The 18,604-nt window shown below is 41.6% G+C and overlaps 1 protein-coding gene across 6 annotated transcripts in view; it reads left to right on the top strand.

The window, feature by feature from the left end:
• Gsap (gamma-secretase activating protein) overlaps nt 1-18,604 on the top strand; it is a 138,397-nt gene that overhangs the window by 23,007 nt on the left and 96,786 nt on the right. For 5 of the 6 annotated variants that reach the window (XR_008720768.1, XR_008720767.1, XM_055612982.1 and 2 more), the window contains 8 exons: nt 3,026-3,092; nt 4,221-4,267; nt 7,894-7,998; nt 8,463-8,522; nt 9,680-9,723; nt 11,039-11,124; nt 13,078-13,137; nt 17,785-17,862. Coding sequence is in view for 4 of the 6 variants with exons in the window: in XM_055612982.1 (XP_055468957.1) it covers nt 3,026-3,092; nt 4,221-4,267; nt 7,894-7,998; nt 8,463-8,522; nt 9,680-9,723; nt 11,039-11,124; nt 13,078-13,137; nt 17,785-17,862 (547 nt within the window). In the remaining 2 variants the exon portion in view is untranslated. The remainder of the gene's footprint in view (nt 1-3,025; nt 3,093-4,220; nt 4,268-7,893; nt 7,999-8,462; nt 8,523-9,679; nt 9,724-11,038; nt 11,125-13,077; nt 13,138-17,784; nt 17,863-18,604) is intronic. The other variant, XM_055612980.1, reaches the window with a different exon arrangement.

Raw genomic sequence — 18,604 nt, 5'->3', positions numbered from 1 at the left:
CTTCTCTTCTCTTCTCTTCTCTTCTCTTCTCTTCTCTTCTCTTCTCTTCTCTTCTCTTCTCCTCTCCTCTCCCTCCTCTCCTCCCCTTTTCTTCCCTTTCCCCTCCTCTTCTCCCCTCCCCTCTCCTCCTTTCCCCTTCCCTTTCCTCCTCTAGTACTGTCCACCAGTTTCTCCCCTCCCTTCCCCTCCTATCTCCTTCCCTTCTCTCCTACCCTATCCCCTCCCCTTCCCTTTCCTCCTCTACCACTGTCCACCAGTTCTTCTGACTCTGTGTTTTCCTGCCATTCCCATTGCTCATAGACAGGCCCCAGCCTGGAGCTCAGAAGCGGCTTCTCTGCCTTTGGGAGCCAACATTATCTACATTGCTGTCAGTGCAGGGATGACTATGAGATAGAGCACACTTTCCTTTTCTGGCTTGGTTTTGGATTCCCTTAGCATTCAACATGGGTATACAAGGTTGTGAATAGATTAAAAGCTGCTGGAAATAACAAAAAGTGGTTAAAATGGTGAATTTCATGTTATATGAATGCTTTCTCAGCTAGAATTAATTAAAAGTACACAATACATAACCATAGTTATGGACCAAAGATAACTGTTTCCACCAAAATGAAATAAACCCCAGGCTCATTCTGTGGGCCTTGTCTTGCTTCCTGGTTCTCATACCTTCACCTCTAGAGATGAGAAGCTCAAGCCTCTACCCATGGCACATATTTATTTTGTGTCCTGTTCCTCTCCCTGGCAGAGATGTGCCCCTCCACAGCCCAGCAAATCTGGTTTGTACTGAGCTCTGTCTACTGAGCTCTCTCTCTCTCTCGCTTTTTCTTTTTCTTACCCAGAATGTCCAGTAGTGTATTTTCATGTCTGCACTGGGAGTCATGGTCACCACAGTCAGAGGACCTCTAGCAGGACAGCTGTGTTGGGTCCTCACCTGTTTCCCTTTGAGAGTTCCCTAGTGTCTGAGGTACAGCTTCTAGAGAGCCACCTTCCCCTACACACCTAGACCACCCGTCCCCAATGGCAGATATTCCCACAGTCTCCCTGCATTTGTGATGCTGTTCTTCTGAATACGCACAACAATTGCATAGATTCTTACTTTTAATTGATATAGAATGCAAGAACCATCTTGAATGCTTTTGGAGAGCTGTACTTGAAGACTGTGTTTTAATTTTCAGTCCTCGCTCTAGGGCCACCTCATAACCTCCTCGATGCTTACCATGTAAAAACTAGGCAGAGGCTTAGGGATGGGCTCATGAGTACCTCACATTCTTAAGAAGGCATGCCACTTCTGCAAACATTATGAAGCTTCCTCTTTCTCTGTTTTTTTTTTTTTTTCTATTTTAAGTTCTAGGATAATTTTATTAGAGTTCCAAAGAAAAACATCAGGGTAGGTAAACTGTAAATCTTAGTGGCTATGCAGAGGAGAATGGATAAGAGAATAGAAAAGAAAAAAGCCACATTGCTTGAGTTAAACCATCATGGAGGCCAGCCATGTGGCAGCAGACAGCCACATGATGGGGAGTGACGTTCAGAGTGTTAGAAAGCCCAACATGTTAGGGCAAGCATGGCTTGAAAAGAGACAGAAGAAAAGGAAAACCAAGAAAGCTACATGTCTGTGGCTCTGTAAGAGACTGTGCTTGGGGCCAGAAATTCTGGGAAAGTAAAGTACACTATCTCATTAAAGGGATGATTATTCCACCCATCTCTTTAGCATGGCTCAAAGTGAGCCTGCCCTTCAAGGCAGTCCCGTGGCCAGGTCATGGACCTATCCAACTGGATTAACTCTTAAGGGAGGAGACAATGATGCATTCCACCTGAATATGCTATCTTAAGGGATAGCTCCTTATTTTGAAGCACTGAGCTCTATTATTACCTAAGTGGCGCTAGTCACCCCAGACCTTCCACAGCCCCAGTGTGCAGGGCATCTCATCTGTGCACACCCTCATGAGTCATTAATACTTTAGCTCTGCATTATCTTTGTAGCCAAATTCTATATTGCTATCTATTATGTAATTTTAATTTATTGCACTGCTAAGAAGAATGCCGTAGAGTTTATGGTTTGCTTTTCAATGCTAGAAGGGAGTTCTAACCATGACTACTTGAAGACATTGATCTGTTCTTCTGGTCTATTAAGCAAAGTAAAGACAACAATAATAGAGGTCACTGTCTGCTAATTGAGCCATAAATGGTTATGTCCTTTTATAGTGTTTTAAAAGTTTTTTGGGTGCCAGGGAACAAAATTCACTGGTAACTCTTTCTGACCAATTGCCTTTCATGCCATAAAGTGAAAAGGCTTACTGTCTGTCTTACTGTCTTACTGTCTGTCACTATTTTTGATGATGAAAGCTGTGAGGCATTGGCACCATCTCATGCCAGCTTTGCTTCATTATCCCAGCTGATGGAGTCACACTGGTCTTGTGGGCAGACACACACACACACAGTAAAGAACATACTGGGGGCGGCTGTGTTGAGCTTTCTCTTCCCAGAGGCAGCTAGCCTAACTTTGAGCCTTGTAAACCTTTAGCCACTTGCCTGTTCTTTCTTGGAAAGTCCCTGGTCACTTTGTTCTTTGTCTCTAAGAAGCGGGAGTCTGGAAATTGCAGCAGGGAGTATTGTTACTTGGTTCTCCATTATATACTAGGGTTAGTTTCGTAATAAACATACTGGCCAAACGTTTTCTCTGTGTGAAATAATATATATAAATGTATAAATGTTGTTTGCGTTGTTTCTGATTGGCTTCAGAGTCAAATACTCCAAGCAGGAAACACCATCCCTGGAAGCAGCTTCCCTCCTTGTCTTCCGCTCAAAAGAATGGTGATAATGTTGTACCCGGTACCAACCTCGCCTTAGAGAACTGAGATCCTGAAAGCTTCCTCCTTGACATGCCATACATGTGATTCCCCTGAAATATTTTGTGGTTCTCAGTTCCTTGCGTCGGATGTAGTAGTAAGCATGATAAGACGCAGCTACCGAAGTATGAGAACAAGCAAAACAGTTGCTTATGGCTTTTATAATTCCCTTTCTACAGTTCCTCTACCCACACGCTGAGAGTCACCGTCTTCAGAACCACCTGCTACTGATTTCAGAAGAGAAGTGTAAGTGCATCTTTAGGTAATGTGCAGGGTGTGTGCCTCCTAGAAAAGTGCGGAGCCTGACTGAATCTGCTGGCCAAGGCTTTGCTTGCCTTGTCATGTCCGCTTGACACCCAGAATTCCTGTGAGAGCTTTCCCTTCAATCTCTGCTCAGTTTCCTTGTCTTGGGAAAGAAATAGGTATATATGGATGCTCAATTTGTCAACTCATAGAACAATTATAATACTTCTGTCTTTGTTTATTTGGTTTCATTTAAGATGTCTGTCAGAGTGGCTGACTGTGAACCAAATACTAGAAGAATCCCAGGGCCAATCTAAAGGCCCACAGTAGCATGACCGAATTCCAGTACAAGTGACACAGAGGTTATGGCCTTTCTCAGATGTGGGAAGGGGTACAGACAAAATCCATTAGCACTTACTCACAAGCAGCCTTCCATGTTATGTGACAAAACTGGGGGTTGACTAATGGTTTTAAGGATGGGTTGCATTATATTTGTGTTTGGTCCCTAGGTTTTGGCTCAATTTTTGGTGCCACAATTTTACTTGTAATTGGACCCAGCAGAATATAAGTTTGACTAAACCTAAATTGTTAGTTACTACAAGCTGAATTAAAGTGTTAGTTTTTGCTCATGTGGTGTTCCCCCTAAAAATGCCATACACATACATACATGTATATATTGTTTTTACCAAATAGAATCATAATATGTACACTTAATCTCTGCCTTTGTGGTTCTGTTTTACTTACTGCATCATATATAAATATAAATATAAATATAAATATAAATGTATGAGTTTCTACCTGCATTAATGCATGTATGTGTTGAGAAATTAGAGGTAAACCCTACTAATGAGGCTCTTGTTAATCTTAGCTAACACTGACGATACACTTGTGGAGGGATACAAGGCAACAGAGGGTCAGGTGCCTCATATATTATACTTTTCCGGAGAAAAGGAAGAAAAAAGTAAAAAGCAGGGGGCGAATGGTGGGTTTGGAAGTGTTTGATGAGATTCCTGTGTATGATAGGTACTTTTCTAGGCAGTTGCTTTGTAAAAATTTATTCACAGCTTTTAGAAAACCAGGACTAATGTTTTTCCTGAATGTTAAAATTTTTTTGGTTTATTTTTTTTAAAGATATTGAGCGTTTTCATATCCAGATGACCAGAGAAGATGGAAACAGAGTAGGTAAAGATTTGACACACTTTTTGCTTCAGAACTCGCTTCTCATCTTTAGAAGATGGATGAACTATATTGACACGAAACGTTTTCTTCTGTGCCTCTTGAATAATAGCCTTACTGTTATGACATCTGAAGCAAAACAAAGACACGTGGAGGAATCAGTGACCCCTCCTCCATACCACACACCCAGCGGGCTCTGAATGTAGGAGGGAGTCTCTCTACAGTTTTGCTTGCTTGTGCAAAACTGTCCAATGTTAGATACACATATGGGGAAAATCAGTTGTTCTTACCAAATAGAATCACAATATGTACATTTGATCTCTGCCTTTGTGGTTGCAATTTTACTTACTGCATCAAGAATATGTAGACTAGAAACTAGACAAATGACCTATTAATTGTATTTCTCTAAGTTTTGTGTGTATGCACATAGCAAATAGGCTCACGGCTTCTATGTTCCGTCACTTTCCTTTCACATTTTTCTCCGTGTTTATTCACTGTTTAATACACATTCATCATCGCTTCTGAAAAGCATGTGTGTAGTTATCTAGAAGTCAGCTAGAATAGCTTCAGTTGGTTTTCTGAGGAAGGGGCGTGGTAGTTCCTGGCCCAGTGTCTGTGATGCCTCAGTCCCTCTACTGTGGGAGGACATTCATTCAGTTGCCAGCTTTTTGTTTTTGTAGTACAAATCACCTTGGACTTACCTTTTGTGCTTCCACCTTTACACGTTGGTACCTTCACTTCTTTGGTGTAAATCCTCAGATTTGGATGGCTAAGTTGACGGAATATGCATTTAATAAGTTTTAGGAGAGTTTGCTACTTGCTTTCCAAAAAACTGGTTTTACAAGCAGAGTATTAGAGTATCAGTTGAATTTACCTTTAACATTGTCCAATTTTATGGGTGTAAGCTGATAACTTATTGTTATCCTAGCCTGTATTTCTTTACTGTCGATTGAGTTTGGGCACCTTCTCTGTTTCCTGGCTATTTAAATCTACTCTTTGGAAAATTTATTGACTATATTCTTGTCTGTTTTTCTGCTTGGTTTCCTTCTTGACAATTTTATATGAGCTCTAAATATAATATAGATATTAAAATTTTATTTAATGTTTAGCCTATATAAGAGAACCTTTAGTTTTTTTGCACTGATTTATTTATTGTGGTTTGCGGTGTGGTGCGTACATGTGTGTGTGTGTGTGTGTGTGTGTGTGTGTGTGTGTGTGTGAGTGCCATGGAATGAGTAGAGAGAACTTCTACCCCAGGGATTAGGCTCGGGTTGTAAGCCTTGGTGCGAGGTACCTTTACCTGCCAGCCTTCGGAATAATCTTTCTCTGAGAATGCTGATGTTTTTAAAGACTTTAAATTAGATGAACAAAACTGAAACGGGAAGTGACTTTTACTAATCATATAGCTACTGTTGAGAGCCTCAGATCAGAAGAGCCGGCTGGGAAGTGAACAGGGCTATCTATGTGAGTGGGGCTGTGGCTGCTGGTGACCCCCGGTGGAGGGTAGTGTTCAGATCCCGAGAACTTGGAGGAGAGTGTTAGGCACACATGTTGAGATGGGAGTGAGCAGAGCAGTGACTTGGAAGAGTGTTCGGGAGCCAGATGATGCTGTGGGGAGAGTGGGTGCTGGGAGCTCCCGCCAGCTGCCCAGACAGGATCCTGCTGAGCGAGGTGGTCCAGCTTTGGTGTTTTCCATCCCCTGGTACCCTTCCTGGGCACCGCTTCTGCCCACGTTCTGGAAGTAGTAGCTTCCTATAAGGGCACGTAATTCTGCCTGTTCATCACGACATCCTTAAATAACAGGTGGTATTGCAGCTCTACCTTCAAACAGAGAAAACAAGCAAGATCCATGTAAGTGAGGTCACTCCAGAGGGACACAACGTTGTCACAATCTGATACTCATTTCGTGGTCATGTGGCTTGGGCTAAAAACATTCCCAAGCCTGTCCCCAAGCCCCAGAAGGTAGATACATAGACACGGGGTGGGCTTAGAGGATGCAGACAGGTGAGTGGGATCTTACCACCCCCCCCCCCCGGCCTAATGGTGACGGACCCCGGAGAGCAAGAAACAGAGCCTGTGTATTGTACTTAGCTCAAGTTCCAGCTAGCACTGGAGAAGACGGTCCTTTCAGGTCAGAGAGGGTTCAGGCACGAGTCTGGTCCATCTTGAGGCCCCTTTCCTGGTCCAGCTCAGGGTCATGGGTTTTTGTTTTATGGTTTGGTGTTTGCTTGGCAGGCATCTTGAGAATGACTGGGACCTGGAATCTCACATGTTAAGTGCATACTCTGCCATTTGAGCCATACCCATTGCCCTTAGAAAGTACACTTTTTTGGGGGGAGGGTCTCATTTTGCATCTCAGTCTAGCTTGGAACCTGTGACCCCTCTGCTTCAGCATCTTGCATGCTGGTAGTACAGATGTGAACCACTGTGCCCAGCTTGGAAAAGTAAATTCCTTGTGAGTGCATGTGTATCTACGTGGGCATTTTGTGTGTGTTCATGCATGTGTATGCTGATGTGTTAGTATGTGTATCTGTGTTCATGCTAACATGAAAACAGAAAAACAAAACACCAGCAAAGTGCCAGGTGTTAAGATTCTAGGTTTTGCTGAAGTAACTTCACAGCCTATTCTAACCTCTCTGGGTCTCAAAGTTCCCTTTGGTTCACCATGTAGTCAAGAATGACCTTAAACTTTGGATCCTCCCAAGTGCTGGGAACACAGTCATGCACCTCAGCACCCGGCTCACAGGGAATTGAAGATAAGGGCTTCCTGCATGTAAGCACATACTCTACTAATTGAGCTATATCCCCAGGCCCTAATTCTTTGATTTTAAATTTCTATTGTTCTTTGAGTTTAAACACATTTTACATTTAAAATATTCTTAATACACTTCCTTCCTTTGTCCCCTTCCTTCATTTCTGGAAGAAGTCCCTGAGTACTATTAAATTCTGGAACCTCTGAGGACAAGAGTCGGCAGAGGCTCCTTAGAAGAACCCAGGCTCACCTTGAAGGTTATAGTGCTAACAAGATGTAACTAACAGAGTCATGCAATAGCCCCATGGGAACAGAGCCAAGTAACTTGCTTTTGGGTGGGAATTCTGAGGTGAGGCTTCGTCAAAAAGGCAAAATCTGAGTCAGATCTTGAAGGACGAGAGTCAAGTATTGATGATGGATGGGCAATGCCATCACTCTTGTAGAACACATAAAGGAAAGACCGTGACCAAAGCCAAGCCGGTGGGGAGCCCAGTCAGGCTGTTACAATGCTTTCCATTTCAGGCCTGAGCTTCCTCTGCATTGCAAGCCTTTGTATTCGGAGGTTAAAGGCTTTTGTCTGACCGAAGGGTATGATTACAGCAGGAACTTACACATGTTCTCCTAATACGGACATTGTTTGTGGAAGGTGTGGTCCCTGCCAGTCCTCCCGTTAAGCTAAGAAGAACAGAGAACAGGGCATTAGGAAAGAGGCGACGACGTCTTGAAAATGTTATGGAAAAACTGTATTATTTGCATGTGTGGGAGGTGCTATTGTTAAAGTAGGAGTATTTACATGTATCATGGTGATAAGATGTAAAAATAATGACTTAAGATACATTTTTAATATACTTGCTTATACAATCACTTTGTCCTTAGGTGATTAGAAATTCTAGCCATCTCCCAAGAGACAGAATAGTTGAAGATTTTGTTTGGGCTCAGTGGGATATGTCGGAGCAGAGATTATACTACATTGAACTAAAGGTAAAACTAGTCGGTGGATACCTATTTCTATAGAAACAATATAATTTTGATATCATTGCTGTGCCTTGAAAAAAAAAAGGTCAATATTTCTTTACTTTTATTTTATGCATATGGATGTTTCGCCTGAATGTGTGTCTGTGCACTGTGTATGTACAGTGCTTGTGGAGGCTAGGAGAGGGTGTTGGATCCCCTGGGACTGGAGTTACAGATGTTTGTGAGCCATGTGTTTGCCAGGAGGATAGCGCAGGTCCTCTGGAAGAACAGCCAGTGCTCTTACCTACTGAGGTGTCTCCTTAGCTCCTGCCATAGCTTCTTAATAACCATATTCCTTAATGGGAACAGCCAATGAAGGCTTATGAAAGATAACGAACAGGTTTTCATTATTGTTTTTTTTTTCTCTTCAGCTTTTTTTTTTTGGGGGGGGGGGAGAGGGAGATAACCTGTCACACATTTTTCTTCTCTAGAAATCAGAGAGCATCTTGAAGTGCATCCAGTTTTGGGCAGATGAAAGCTTTGACTTAATGGTAAGTACAGAGAATGACCAGTCCCAGGAAATTTTACTAGTGTTGATATCATTAAGCAAAAATTTTTGACATTTTGATATTGTGTCAGTTACTTGCACGATCAAATAACTTAGTCTGTGCTGTCTCAAGGCATTAGCTCTCTAACAAATGCACAGTCGATATATGTGAATAGAGATCATGCTCAGGAGAGAGTGTTTTTAAAGTAACAACCCAAGAGGGGATTAGAGGAAGGTAATAGGTGTGATCTAGAGTAAATTGCCCTAAGTGGTTGAAGTTATTTAACCCAAAAGGCATCAAGAATAGAATGGGTCTGAGGATGAGGAAGGAAGTCAGGGTGTATAGTTTAGAAGCACCTAGCTCCACCCTTGGAAAAACTGTTGGGGGTTGGTTTGTCTATGGAAAGATGCTGCTTATGTCTTTATCTGGAATGGACAGTATTTCCTTTCCAGGGACCAATATTAGTGTCAAGCACATATTGGTTACACACTATTACAAGACTTTCTTATCGTTTCCTGCCCCATTTTTAGCTCACCCACTGCGAAAGACATCCCAGGCTTCCTTCCTTACATGACCATCTGTGTCTTGGGAAAGGTTGTGGCTGTCAATTGTCCAACTATAGCATACAGTCTGTTTGTGATATTCAAGTTTAAGGCAGAGTTATTCCTGTAGGAAAGAAGCATATACTGAATGTGTCTGTAAACTCCAGTGGACTTCCTGCACTGTGGGGTTTGGGTTTAGCCTCTGGAGACGATAGTTAAATGGACTCTTTACTACTAGGCTAGGCTAGCACTAGTGGTTTGCTCTGCATTCACAACTGTTATCATCTAATGCCATTTTTAAACTTGTTTTTTTGAGATTATAATATAGTTACAAAATTTCTCCCTTTGCTATTATCCCTCTAAACCTTCCCCTCCTTGTTTTCCTTCAAATTCATGGGCTTTTCTTTCATTAATTTTTTTTTGTCTGCAAATATGAATATGTATATATATATATATATATATATATTCCTATTCAGTCTGTGTAATGCTACTCATTTGCATCTTTTCAAGGCTGACCGTTCGTTACTGGACAGCCAACTGACGTGCTCTTCCCTGCAGAAGACCTGTAATGTCATTTTTAATGTAGATCTCTGTTTGTTTGTTTTTTTTCTTTCACAGTTTGAAATGCCCTTGGACATATCATTAAGTGACTTAGGATTTAAGTAAGTTATTCACAGAATGTTAAATTTCATAGACATTTATAGGGTAGCAAAATGATGACATCGTTTCTTAATTGTGGTAGATAGATTGGGGCAATATTATATTTTGTGCATCTATTTTAAGATTTATTTATTTTTATTTTATGTGCATGGATGTTTAGCCTGCGTATTATGTCTGTGCATCATGCATGCACAGTGTTTGCAGAGTCCAAAAGAAGGTATCGGGTTCCCCGGAACTGGAGTTACAGACGGTTGTGAGCTGCCATGTGGATGCTGGGTATTGAACCCGGGTCCTCCAGAAGAGCAGCCGGTTCTCTTGATTGCTGAGCTGCGCCTTGCCCCTTTTGGATCAATTTTTAATATTCCTGTTCTTTACAGAATATAAACTGATTTGTCAAGCACGGATACAGGAGTACATGTATAAAGTCAGCTGTGTTGATTTTCTTAGCCATGTATTTCTGTAGGGCACCTGCATTTATTTTGAAGGGTGGAAGTGCCTGTCTCTCTGTGATTAAACAAAGAGGTTCTATGAGTCAGCGTGAACACAGTTAGATCAAACATCAAAATGCTTTCTTATTGCCAAAAAGAGGTCACAGGTCAAGCTGTTTGTAACTCGGCCCGGTCTCTTGTTTTATTTTTTTTATTTTTTCTGTTTTTCTCTTTACATAAAAGGCATTTTTTTACAGAGTATTTAATGTATAATATAAAGCTACAGCATTAAAAAAAAAACCAGCGGGTGGTGGTGGCGCTTGCCTTTAATCCCAGCATTTGGGAGGCAGAGGCAGGCAGATCTCTGTGAGTTTGAGGCCAACCAGGTCTACAGAGTGAGTTCCAGGACAGCCATGGCTACACAGAGAATTTCTGTCTCAAAAACCAAAAGTAAATAAATAAATCAATCTAAATAAAAAACAAACAAACAAAAAATATAGGACATCAAAGTCTAGAAGAAAAAAACAGGCTTCCAAAATTAGAATAATGGCAGTCCTAAACTGCTCACTATTTCACTAGCTTTATTTAAACATATATGCTCACTTAATTGCACATATTTTGAAATGTAGTATTAGATTTTTGATAATATTTATTATAAATCACAAAAATTATGACAACATATGTTGTAAGTAATATGTCTCTGTCGATTGCCAGGCCCACATCCCTTATTTATATGTTAATCACTGCTTTACATTATTTAGCAAAAATTGCTGAAATATATGAGGCATTTCTCTGCCTCTGTGGGTGTGTTGTAGTGCTTATAGCATGTATGGCGGGGGGAGTATGTTTTTAAATGCATTCAACTATTTCTTTCCCTTCATAATCTTAGGCTGGTCAACTTTGGATATGATTATCGTCAAGACCAAGAGAAGTTTCGCAGTCAGCCTTCTCTGTGCATTTTCACCAACCATACAGGTAGAAGCAGGATCGTCCTTATCAGTTTTTATTAGCCTGAGTTTTATAAAAAAAAATGCAGTTGTTGTTCAACTGTGTGAGGCCGGAAAATGAAACATAACAGCCACATTACTACAGAAACCATCAAGTGGGTGCTGTATATACATCCATTTGCCGAATTATCTTCTCCACTGTAATTGTAACCTCTTTCTGTCACTGAGCAGGGAACTTAGTGCTAAACCAGAATTGCGTAAGGTGAGTGAGACTTGTGCCCTTCCACTTTAGCTTTGTACATATTTTACATTTGTGAAAGAAGCCACCACCAGCAGGTTGTTGTTCTAATAGATTTTACTGGTATTGGGTGGATTCATATTTACTCAATGCACATTTTCCCACAGCGATGGAAGTGCTTTCTCTGCCAGCCTTACTGATGTGCTGGATTCTAATTATTGGTTTATTTCTTAGATTTTTTTTTTCTTGCACGTGGTGTATGTTTTCCGTGGGCACACATATGCCATTGCATGCATGCTTACCTATGGAGGTCGGAGGACAAGCTCTGGGAGGGGATTCTTTCACCACTGGGGCTGCAAGATCAAGTTCATGTCATCAGGACTGGTGGCAAGTGCTTTTACCTGTGGGGCTGTCTCCCTGGCCTACGTTTGTGGTCCAAACGTGTGGACTTGGATTTAAATGTTGCGTCATGGGCTGCTGTCCAGAAGTCAGAGCTTGATATATACCTGTTTATATAGAGAACATGGCGGGGGGAGGATATTTAAAAATGAAAGATGACAAGTGTGATTCTATGTAATAAATGTGAGAAAGCAGATCATCAGGTTCAATAAATACCTGCGTAACAAAGCTTAGCAGCCATTTGTAATATCTTAACCTGAGCAGATAGTCACTTCTTGAGTTGAGTAACATTTGAAGTCATATTCTCCTTACAAATATGCATAGTCATTCAAAGTAAAAATGTGTGCTAGTCACACATTAATCCAACATTTATTGAATATTACTGTGTGATAAGATTTTACAAATATTTTATTTTAAATTGAGTGTGTGTGTGTGTGTGTGTGTGTGTGTGTGTGTGTGTGTGTGTCTGTCTGTCTGTGGGTATGTGCACGCAGGTGCTTGTGGAGGCCAGAAGAGGGCGTTGGATCCCTTGGAGCTGGAGTTCCGGGAGGTTGTATAGCATCCAGTGAGGATGCCGAGAACTAAACTTCAGTCCTCTGCAAGAGCAGTTAACAGTTCTCCAGCACTCTTAACTGCTGAGCTGTCTCTCCGACCCTTATACTAAGTTTTGGCAATAGTGATGAGCAAACCTGACCTAAACTTTACTAGAGGTTCTGGTTGAAGATTTTAGATCTTTCATAAGTGCGTACACAATATGCAAATAGAATCACGATAAATATTATAACAATTACAGAAATCTGAGAGAGCGTATGGTGGGTATTTAATAGAAGATAGGAGAATTTTCCAACATGTTATAGCTTATAGGTCCATCTCTGTTTCTCCCTGTCTCCCAGTCATTCCATTCCATTCTCCATCAGTCCTGAGAAGTACATTTTCCCCCCTAACATTCCTTCATAACATACCTCACTGTTTATCCTATCAATCAACCCCAGGTCTCCCTCAGTCAACCATTCCCAGGGAAGTCAAAGCATGTGCTAGTTCAGTTGGAAACTGTTTATGAACACTTTCCACTGTGCACGAGTGTACAGTGAGTGGGGGTGGGTGGGGTGGAGTCGGGGAGAGGGGGGTGAAGATGTAGGCAGGGCAGTAAGTAGGGTCTTGCAGACCACGCAAGCGTTTAGATTTTATTCTAAGATTTATGAAAAGTTATAGATGATTTTTTTCTTATCACAATTATTTTCATAATGCTCAAGCATATGAAATAATGAAAAATATAATGAATACCTATGTGTCTTTTGCTTAATCCATATAATTTTCAGTATTTTCTCTATCACTTCCATATAGAAGTAAACCGTTTAAGCCTGGGCTCAACCCTGTCTCCAAACAAACATACAAAAACAAGAGGTAAATTTTAAACACCACAACACTGACTACTAAATCATTTAGTATGGATCTCATTAGATATTCTTTCAAATAATCCCCCTTATATTATCTTTAAGAACAAAAGTTACATCAATCTGCAAATTTTACCTGTGGTGTGTTTTAACAAACAATTTCCTTTATACCTCTGTCTCAGCTCTTTTTTTTTTTTTTTTTTTTTTTTTTTTTTTTTTTTTTTTTTTTTTTTTACAAATTGGACATATTGAGGAGCTATTTTGCCTTAAAAAGTGTCCCACATTCTGGATCTAACTCCTTGTTTCCAGGTGGAAGTCTGAAAATTTCCCCACTATTCTCTGTGTTTCCTAGAAATCAGAAGCTAGGCCCAGTGGCATAGTTAGACAGGTTAAGATTTTTTTGTGAGAGTGCTTCATAGTGATGCTATGAACTTCATTTGCATCAGAGCAGGCATGTAATGTCTGGATGTCTCGGAACTGTTTATATAGAAACTACATTTTGTCATTTGGTTAAGTAGTAACCGCTGTGTTCATGCCACACAAAGGTGTATTTTAACCTTGGAATGAGTTAAGTTCTGAATATTAATTTGGAACCGCATGACCAATTTTTGACAACCTTTCACCCAATAGTTTTAGGATCCGTTGACATTTATTCACTAAAGTGTTTTCAGTAGGCAGTGACACAGTTAGATATGCGTTCTTAAGAGGTATTCACAGTAGCGAAGCTTTGCAATCAGCCTCCGCGTTTGTCAACAGATTAGGACTGGTTCAATGTGCTGTATATGTATAATGGCTTTTTGTTCAGTCAAAGTAGAAATTGATGGGACTGAGGTCATTATGCTAAGTGAAATAAGCTAGATATAAAAAAAAATATGTGAGGCTTTCTCTTATGTGTGGAGGCTAGAACCAAGGAAAATAAAGATGGCCTGAAATTAGCAGAAGGACTCCTAGGGAAAGGTAAAGGGAATAGAGAAGCATAGGAGAGGGTGTTTGGGATGGTACATGTGAGCAAACTATACTATGTGCCTCTTTAGAAAAAAGTCACAGCGAGGCCTGCTACCGTGTGTCCTTAATATGTGGTGATGGTTATAGTAAAATGCAGTCACTGTGGCTGGTGGATGAAGAGAGGTTGGAGGAGGCAAGGGAAGATCAAGTTCAGATGAGATCAGTCACACTTGAGGCAGGGACTTGAACTACAATGGGCAAGAGAGTATAGAGGAGTAGATGGGTGTGAGGTGCATTCTGGAGATGAAGCAGAGGAGCCTCCCTACGCCTAGGTGGAGAAGAAAGGGCCTCGGTTCCTGGCTTCAGTGGTGGCATTTGCTTTGGTGGGTCTCATGTAGGAAGACCATGAGCTTTCTTATGACCATGTTAACTAAAAGGCCTGGAACAGAGAAGAAGGGTCGGGGTAATTGTGAATAAACATGGGAGTCGTCAGAATGTGGAGGATTACCGGGTGAGAAGGGAGGGTGCTTAGGAATAACACCTGGCAGCTTAAATGTTAGGAGGAGCATCTAATTGAAAAGGACAAAGGGAGAAGAAGAAAAAAGAAAGAAGAGGAGAAAAGGACATCTTGTGAGAGAGGAGGCCTGATCAAGTATGATAGTACAGGAACCAAAGACAGGGTGAGGTGTCCCCCAGGAGAAGGGCCAACAGTGCAGTGAGGGCGGAGTTCCTGGGGCTGGCCCCCTGAGCCGCCTGTGCTGGGTGACTGGAGGGACAGCCCAGTTCTGCTTGAGCTGAGCATCACAAGGAGGTAGAGGAAAGTGAGAGAAGCAGCAGCAAGCAGAATGGGATTTAGGGAACTTTTGTTTTAACTCCAGTTGTTTAAATGCTTACAGAACATATTTAGTGGGGAAGGAAAATGGGACATGGCCCAGCAGACAGCACTAATTGACAGAGTGAATTTGTTTTTGAAGCTGGGATGAAATGAGATCCGGGGCGCCCAGGGATGAACTGGATAGGCTCTGCCTTGCCTCTTCCACTGTCGGATACAAGCAGCCATTTGGTGCTTTAATTCTCTGTGGGTTTCCCTTTTTAAAATTTGTTTGTTCAGAGGAAGTCATTAGGAACCATAGCAACCATAACGTATAAAAGGGCTACTACCATTTATTTAATAACACATTGGGTTCATCTGGTAGGAGATGTGGAAGCGTCTCTTCTTTCCCTTTCTTGGCAATGTCTGAGAGGGTAGAAAATGGGCCTTGTTCTTCATAGTCAGCTTTGCAGTAGAAAAACTAATCTCTTTCAAATGAACTCCCAGGATTAAGATAAAAACAAAACCGAACCAAACTGGAGAAGCATTTTGTTGTTGTTATTGTTGTTTTTAGGTAGTAAGTTGCCAGCTCTCATCTTTTTCCAACTAGATTTAAATATGATTTCTTAGGGTTAAAATAAACAAGAGTGTGGTGTAGCTAGGCAGGTTGCTGGAAGAATCCTCCCTATAGACCAGAGTAAACAGAAAACAGGCTTTGCATACTACAAAAAGAGCAGTGGGTGGGACAGTAATGGAAAACTGTGTGTGCATGGTGGTGGGCTGCAGGGACTCCATTTTGGAGTGGTCTGGGGTCGCAGACACTTTCGTTTGGCTGGGCCACCCTGATGTTCGCTGTTTGGGCAGAATGGAGCTATGGTTTTTCTGTTTTGGGGGAGATTTCTGGACCAAACTTTCCTTTCTGGTTTCCCCATCATGACCTTTCCTCCACTGAGATCTACTCCAGCAAAGTAAGATCAGAGAAAGGTCCAAACTTGCCTAGGCCAAACATAGCTCCTCTGGGATAGTGTGGGTCTGGACCGGGAAACCAGGACATTTGGGCTTGAGAAAGGAAGGCAGATAGAGGGAGGCCCAGCACACCCGTTTACTTCTCCCTCCCTGTTAGTGATGGTGACGAGAGGGTGCTTCACAGCCGTTCCTCACGCGTAGGGCAGTGCAGCTGCCAGCTCCCCAGCACTGTCTTTCACACGCTCAAGAGCTTCTTTGTCCTGGAGTTCCCTGCTCTAGGAAGTGACACTGGGTGCCATCTGTCCATGGAATGAAAGACTAAAATCCAAAGATGGGCATGCTCCTGAGAGCTGATGGAGGACAAAGTTCTGGTGCTAGTGTCAGGACCCTTAGGATTCACTTCAGGGTCACTTAAGATTATCATTTTATACAGACATTTCTAGGAAGGTAAATAAATCAGACCTTATCACTGAGAAGAAAGGATTTTCTTTGCCTTTGTAGCTGATGGTCAGCCGTGACTATGGTTTAGGTGCTGTGGTTAGATTACTATAGAAGCTCTAAATTAGCTGCCTTCCTTTCTGGGCGGGCAGTGAAGGGAGCACAGAACCCCTCTTTCCTGCTCACATGATGGCAAGTTCTCAGAATTAGGCCAGTGTTAGAGCATTTTGTGAGTCCTTTTAATAATTGTTCCAATGAGATAATTTCCTGTGGATAAGTTGTCTGTAATAGTTTTCATTGTCTAAATGGTTCCCAAAGGCAGCCAGTGTAGAGCTGTTATCTTCATCATTCATGAATATTTACTAAAAGGTCTCTGGATATTACATTAAGAGCGTATTTTGTTTCTTCAAACTGTGACTTCTTTCAACTTATACATAGAAGCCAAATTATTCTGGAATGATAATAATAGCCACTAACATCTAGAGCCAGATAGGAGTATTTTTGTCAAAGATTTATATAGATTATTCTCATATAAGAATTATTCTCTTATAAGAATTTTATAAAGTAGTTTCTATATTTTTAAATGCACAGATGAGGAAACAGGCTTGCAGAACTGACAGCAAAGGCAATGTGCTTTATAAACCAAGAGCTTGGGAGACAGAGGGACAGAGACTGTGGCAAAGCCAACCTGTTGTGCAGAGTGAAGTCCAGACCAGCCAGGGCTGCACTGCAAAACTAACAAAGCAAAGCAAAACTAGGACCAGGGATGCTCAGCCAAGAAGGCTTATTTCAGAATCTGAAAGAATCTAAGACGTGAAATGTTTGTGCTTCAGCCGTTTTTGATGAGGGATAGCCAACCTGGATCAGTTTAAGAGCTATGTCTTCATTTGCAGGTAACTGGCATTAGCCACGACGGCTAGAGGTGACATAGAGTTTTACATATTGAAAAAGAAAGGGAGGCTGGTGAAGGTGGGAAAGGCCATGCTAGGTGAGCACCTTTGACATGGGCCAAAGCTGTCAGGGACCCAGCATGGATGAGCACGGGCTCACATGCTGTATTTACTCTCATTGCTCATAGGAAAGGTCCATAGTTCACATTTCAGTGTGCTTAAAAACCACTGGATGCCTTCCTTAAAGAGAACACAGTTTGGATAGCTGGGGTCCAGAGCTGTGAGAGATGACTGGGAGGGGACAGTCAGGTATGATGACAGGGGACGCACTCACTGGAGCCTCATGAAGGTGGGCCCTTTTCTAAACTACTTCATCTTCCCATGTGTCTATTCATTTCCTGCCACACTGCACTGCCTATAACTGTTTATGCTAAATGCTGATTTGAAATCTCATAGCAACTTGCCAATACCACTTTGTAAATTTAGACATTAATCTATGAAGATGAGGAAGGACATCTAGAGGAACAGAAGTAGGTGAATAATGGCTCAGAAAATTCACGATGCAGATTATTTAAATGCTGTTAAATGCCTCCTCTTTTCCTCCTAGGGAGTCTGTGTGTGTGTTACAGCCCAAAGATTGAGTCTTGGAAAGAAATCACTTATTCAGTGTTTTACCTTCATAAAGGTACGTTTCAGTTTATTCTCTTTTACATTTTCCAAAAGTAACAGACTAAACTGTAAACAGCTTAACATTCAGCAAACAATTCATTAATGGTAAATAGTAGGATAGGTAACTTTTGTATCACTTGTGCTCTTAGACCAGCCTCTGGCTCGTTCTAGACTACAGACCATTTCTAATGGGTGTATTCGCCAAAGAGTGTTGGTTTGTCATTCAGTTGTTACTAATTGGAACGTTGTCTATAGCTTTGAATCACATAGTTACATAGAGATTTAGCTAAAAATCTTTGCTCGCAGATGTAAACAGGCTGTCATCCCAGGATACTGCTATGTCGGCAGACTAAGATAGTTATTTCATGTCACATGTCTATGGCCTGTGAGGCTGACAGGCAACATTCCAGAGACTGGGATGAGATGGCAGCCCCTGCCGCTTCTGTGGTACAGCATGCCCTGCAATAATTTTAGTCTGAGGCATGCTAAAGGAGGATTTTTTTGTATGTTTACTTAATTCCTCAAATTTTGTAGTGGTGCCAGACATCGTGGTGCACACCTTTGATTTCAGTGTTCAGGAGATAGAGCAGGCAGTTCTCTGTGAGTCTCAGGCCAGCCTGGTCTATAGAGCAAGTTCCAAGCCAGCCAAGACTGCATAGAGAGAGACCCTATCTCAAAAAGAAAGCACTCATCTATCTGTTTATCTATCTGTCTATCTATCTATCTATCTATCTATCTATCTATCTATCTATCTATCT

This window comes from Psammomys obesus, unplaced genomic scaffold (genome assembly GCF_907164565.1).
Source record: "Psammomys obesus unplaced genomic scaffold, mPsaObe1.curated_primary_1811, whole genome shotgun sequence".
NCBI classification, from domain to species: Eukaryota; Metazoa; Chordata; class Mammalia; order Rodentia; family Muridae; genus Psammomys; species Psammomys obesus.
The sequence above is the reverse complement of the archived record's forward strand: the minus strand, read 5'-3'. Positions and strand labels throughout refer to the sequence as shown.